Source organism: Salvelinus namaycush, chromosome 11 (assembly GCF_016432855.1).
Source record: "Salvelinus namaycush isolate Seneca chromosome 11, SaNama_1.0, whole genome shotgun sequence".
Classification (NCBI taxonomy): Eukaryota; Metazoa; Chordata; class Actinopteri; order Salmoniformes; family Salmonidae; genus Salvelinus; species Salvelinus namaycush.
The window spans coordinates 34,166,976-34,172,598 of NC_052317.1; the positions used below are offsets into that span (position 1 = coordinate 34,166,976).

Genomic DNA, 5,623 nt, shown 5'->3' on the forward strand with positions numbered 1-5,623 from the left:
TCACAGTATTTCAAGTCCTGAGTGCTGTAAGAATGTAGTCTTACAATTATTCATGCTCACACAAGCTCTTTTGTTCATAGTCCAATCCCTCATGAGATCCTGGGAGATGTTCCAGAAGGAAACCTCTCACAAAGTCTCCATCCCTGAGGCCCACTCCGAAGGCGTCCCAGCTATAGAAATATAATTTGTATCTCTGGTCTCTAATGATCCCTCACACCCTCACTATAGAGATTCTGCTGTGGAGCTCAGCCTTGTAGAGGCCAAAGCCTAGGCACACCGGCTGGTTGAAGGATGTGCTGAAGGTGTGCAAGTGGGTCAGGGTGTTGGAAGGCCCCACCTCTGAGAAAGTGATTGTGCCTATGCCATAATCCAGGGCCACACCCACACGGTTGCCTGACATCCGGCTGGAAAGGCGGGTCTTCCTGCGGTTGTGCCAGGCAGCCAGCTTCCTGTCGTGCTGCTGCGTCAGGCTCCAAGACATCTGCAAGTCAAAACCTCATCCATCATCTAGCAGTCAATAGAGAAACCAACCAATCTCTTTTGTGATGTCAGTTGTATTTAAATAGACCAATTAAATTCCTCGATCAGTTTACAAAGAAATTCCAAAATGCTTGGCTACCACCATCAAATAAACTAATACTACTCTTATTACCACAACTGTTCCTATTATTAAAGACCATATGTAGAAGAAGGGTGATGATAATGTACCTTGTTATTTCCAAAGGCAGTGCCCTCCTTCCCTTTCCGCCCGATGCTCCGGTAGGACACCGCAATGTCCCAGAAGCCCTCTGCCTCCAGCTCCCAGTAATGGGTTCCTGAGGAGAAGGTCTGGACGGTCAGGACTTGAGCCCAGTGGTCAAAGCGGTCAGGGTGAGTGGCACACGGAAGGCGCTGTTTGACCCGCATGGCTGACCGCAGGCCGTCCGAAATGCTCAGGAGAGGATGGGCAGAGTTAGTGTCCAGGGTCAGCTGACTTGTTACTATGGAAACAGAGAAACAGACATACAGTGCATTCGAAAAATATTCAAACCCCTTGACTTTTTCCACATTTTGTCACGTTAAATAGTTTTTCTTCATCAATGAACACACAATACCCCATAATGACAAAGCGAAAACAGGTTGAGAAATTTTAGCAAATGTATATATATATATATATTTTTGTAATCCTTATTTACAAGTATTTAGACTCTTTGCTATAAGACTTGAAATTGAGCTGAGGTGCCTCCTGTTTCCATTGATCATCCTTGAGATGTTTCTACAACTTGGGAGGCCACCTGCGGTGAATTCAATTGATTGGACATGATTTGGAAAGGCACACACCTGTCTATATAAAGGTCCCAAAGTTGACAGTGCTTTTCAGAGCAAAAACCAAGCCATGAGGTCAAAGGAATTGTCCATAGAGCTCAGAGACAGGATTGTGTAGAGGCACAGATCTCGAAGCGTACCAAAAACATTCTGCAGCATTGAAAGTCCCCAAGAACACAGTGGCCTCCATCATTCTTAAATGGATTAAGTTTGGAACCACCAAGACTCTTCCTAGAGCTGGCCCCCTGGCCAAACTGAGCAATCGGGGGAGAAGGGCCTTGGTCAAGGAAGTGACCAAGAACCCGATGGTCACTCTGACAGAGCTCCAAAGTTCCTCTGTGGAGATGGGTGAACCTTCCAGAAGCACAACCATCTCTGCAGCACTCCACCAATCAGGCCTTTATGGTAAAGTGGCCAGACGGATGCCACTCCTCAGTAAAAGGCACACGACAGCCCGCTTGGAATTTGCCAAAAGGCACCTAAAAGACTCAGACAATGAGAACCAAGATTCTCTGGTCTGCTGAAACCAAGATTCAACTCTTTGGCCTGAATGCCAAGCGTCACGTCTGGAGGAAACCTGGCACCATCCCTACGGTGAACTGGACTGGGAGACTAGTCAGGATCGAGGGAAAGATGAACAGAGCAAAGTACAGAGAGATCCTTGATGAAAACCTGCTCCAGAGCGCTCAGGACCTCAGACTGAGGGTGAAGGTTCACCTTCCAAAAGGACAATGACCCTAAGCACACAGCCAAGACAACACAGAAGTGGCTTCGGGACAAGTCTCCGAATGTCCTTGAGTGGCCAAGACAGAGCTCGGACTTGAACCTGATCGAACATCTCTGGAGAACTGAAAATAGCTGTGCGGTGACACTCCCCATCCAACCTGACAGAACTTGAGAGGATCTGCAGAGAAGAATGGGAGAAACTCCCCAAATACAGGTGTGTCAAGCTTGAAGCGTCATACCCAAGAAGATTCAAGGCTGTAATCGCTACCAAAGGGGCTTCAACAAAGTACTGAGTAGAGGGTCTGAATACTTATGTAAATTTGATCATTCCGGGGAGGGGGGGGGGGGGGGGGGGTTATTGTGTGTAGAGGAAAAAACACTATTTGATCCATTTTAAAACGTGGAGAAAGTCAACGGGACTGAATACTTTCAGAATGCACTGTACGAAGCGGAGAGGGAAACAAATATATGAATGAATAAACAGCCTGAATTCCTCCCATCTCAAATATATGGGTTGAAGGTTTGGCCTGTGAACTCACAGAGCTCTCTCTTGAGTTCGGTGAGACAGCGCAGTGTCTCGGTGATGAACTCTCTGTACTTGCTCTCGATATCCTCCATAATATACTTCCTGTCCAGGCTGAGGGAGTCAGGAGTGAACAGGGGACAGTTCAGGTCCGCAAGCAGCCTGTTACAGAGAGCACAGCAGGTTAGACATAAATCATATTATACTCAAACATACACAAACAAACACACACAATATCATACTAATGAATGCCTATTTTTTTATTTACCTTGAGTCATCAGATTGAAATGCCTGTGGACAGAACAAAAGGAGTCAAGGACTGTTGTAAGACTTAAAATGCACTGTTATAAGACAGTAACACAAAACTGTTAAAGGGATGAATGAAGACCTTTATCTACTTGAAGACCTTTATCTACTTCTCCAGAGTCTCCAGAGTCTCCGGGGTTAGTAGATAAAGGGCCTCATTGTCAAAATCCCAAACAATTCCTTTAATAAAGTTAATCAAATTTTCCATCTCAAGAAAATAGACATTCATTGACGGTAATGAATTTAAGCACAAAGCCTTTAATGCCATCGTACAAATCCTGCACAAATGGCCCAGTGAATCTCCCCCAGATGGACAGGGAGGTAAACAGATTAGTTTAAATCCTCCGTTATGTAGTGTACAACAGATGCTGTCTCATAAATAAATACAGTAGGTGGTTAAAACATTGCAGTACAGTACAAAGGTGAATGTTGAGATTTAGAATGATTACCAGAATAGTGACGTACTGTATGTAATCCGATGGTTTGAGATGATAGCTTTGATCTATTTGGTTTGTTGGACATTACTCAAAGGTTGTGTCTAACGCACAGAGAATAACTGCCTGAAATGGTTACTGTGAGGTTTGATATGTATTGCCATATTGCAAAACTGACTCTGGAGTGGTCACAAATAATCCCATGGAACTTGTCCCAAAAGTAGGGTTGTTAACTCCACTAGCCTGGCTGAATTCCCAAACTGGCTCCTCTTACTACCATGGTCCCCAAATCATCCCCAGATACCAATTGGCTACTTCAAACCCTCTCCGGTCATATTGGTACCTGGTAAAAGGGTTATTAATAAACATTTCACCCAGATGAGCAGGAAGGGGTCTGTCTCCTCCAGCAAGGATCCCAGGTAGTGGTGGATGTCCTGGGTCTGGCTCAGGTCCTCTCTAACCCTGCTGCAGTTGTTCTGGAGGCGCTCCACGGCCTGCTGCCTCTCCTTCCTGGTGCTCTCCCTCAGGGCCAGCACCAGCCTCTCCACCTGCAGCTGCAGGGCTATACCCATACGCTCCACCTGGGAGTCATCTGCCACAGACAAGTCCTGCAGGCGGACAACAACCACCAAAGACTAAGGTCATAACAAGACTCAACGTCAAGGCAGAATAGAAGGCCGGATAGACTAACATAAGCACGAACAGTAAATTGATGGACTGCTATAAGCATACAGTGTGTGGTTACTTACTGTTATAGTGCGGTCAGTGTTCCGGTGCTCTTGGAGGATCTGTTCACCTTTATTCAGCTTCTCATCTGCTTTCTGGAGAAGGCTCTGGAGGATGACCTGTGGAAACATACACACGGATTTAGAACTGTTAAAGCCACACTATAACACCAGCTGTAAGGAACTACAGGTCGCTAACTGACCTTGAGGTCCTCCTCCACCTTCCTCAGTCCTTTAACCCGGTGCTGTGCGTGGCCACCCTCCAATAAACAGTCTGCACACACGTACACCCGCTCGTCTGCACAGTAGTAGCGGAACATCTCCTCATGGGCAGGACACCTGCGGTGGGACAGGTCTCCCAGAGGTTCCACTAGCAGGTGTGTCTTGAAGGCGGGCCGCTCCAGGTGGGGCTTCAGGTGCTCAGCACACAGAGACACCTCACAGCGCAGACAGGTCTTCACCGCTGCAGCGTTCCCAGACTGGTCCCCGTCCCCCACAGGGGGGCAGCAGTCACACGCCACAACCCCCTGTTCCTCCTGACACTGTGCGCAGGTGAAGCGACCCCTGACCCCCGCCTCCCCGTGGCCCCAGGCGTCTCGCACACAGGCTGGGCAGAAGCTGTGGCCGCACGGCAAGGGCTGGGCCTGGCTGAAGACGTCGCGGCACACTGAACACGTCAACTCCTCCTCCAGGGACGCCATGACAACCGTTTTGTCAACAGGAACACAAAAAGGAAAAGGCACCTTTGTAAACAAAAACATCACAATGTCAACATTTGTGTCAAGTTGTCAAAAATAATGAGCAGTTGAAATCATCTTACTTCCCAACATTTTATTTTCAAGCCACAGTTCTTAGAAGCCACATGATGACCGTTATAAGCGGTGAGTCCTAGGGACAGGTACGTTTACAGTACACTCTTTAAAAAAAAGATGCTATCTAGAACCCTAGTGTTTTTGGCTGTCCCCATACTCAAGCATTTATAATTCAAAATAACCAAACAAACAAACAAAACACAGAACAAAACACAGCCAAAGAACCCCTTTGGAATCCTTTTTTCTAAGAGTGTTCACACCAAAGTCACTTATGTAAAAACTAATACTAGGAATTAGGAACAGGGCCTGTTCAGACTATGTGTGGTCCTCTACACCGGCCCAACTGGTCTCTTTATTTGCCTACTAATCAACCATTAAGTCTGTTTATAAGGTCTTCGGCCATTGTCCTCAATTATTAGAACACCTCAAGATCTTCCCATTGTCTTTGGTGGCAGACAGGACTGTTTATTCTGTATTTAACTGGTATAACCCGTATCACTGAGTTTATTCTCATCCTATGGAGTTGTAACACTGACCTGATGCTCATCCCAATCCCTGTCTGTCGCAATGGAGGGATCAAGGGATCATCCTCCCTGCCCGCCTGCTTGCCTAAAAAAATCTGACTGAGATACCAATTCTTGGTATACAGTCTGAAACAAACCACTGCAGAGACATTTCCTTACAAGCCAGAATGCTGAATAAAATGTAATTTGATTTTACTCTACTGGTTGTCTGTGCAGTTGGTCCTTCAGTGGGTAATTTTTGTTAGACCAAATATCCACAGGAAAGTAT

General features: G+C 46.4%; 1 protein-coding gene across 1 annotated transcript; it reads right to left on the reverse strand.

Annotated features, from left to right (window-relative positions):
* Window positions 1-211: 211 nt before the first annotated feature.
* Window positions 212-4,720, reverse strand: LOC120055370 (E3 ubiquitin/ISG15 ligase TRIM25-like). The gene is made up of 7 exons (XM_039003238.1): window positions 4,223-4,720; window positions 4,044-4,139; window positions 3,669-3,902; window positions 2,823-2,845; window positions 2,571-2,716; window positions 709-980; window positions 212-481 (listed from the first exon to the last, which is right to left on the reverse strand). The coding sequence occupies exons 1-7, from the start codon at window positions 4,718-4,720 to the stop codon at window positions 212-214; spliced, it is 1,539 nt and encodes a 512-aa protein (XP_038859166.1).
* Between the last annotated feature and the right edge of the window lie 903 nt (window positions 4,721-5,623).

Coding starts and splice junctions, on each gene's coding strand:
- LOC120055370 (XM_039003238.1), bottom strand. CDS start 4,720: ATGGCGTCCCTGGAGGAGGAGTTGACGTGTTCAGTGTGCCGCGACGTC. Junction 2,846..3,668: donor ACCCCTTCCTGCTCATCTGG/GTGAAATGTTTA, acceptor TTCTGTCCACAG/GCATTTCAATCTGATGACTC. Junction 981..2,570: donor CGAACTCAAGAGAGAGCTCT/GTGAGTTCACAG, acceptor CTGTTTCCATAG/TAACAAGTCAGCTGACCCTG.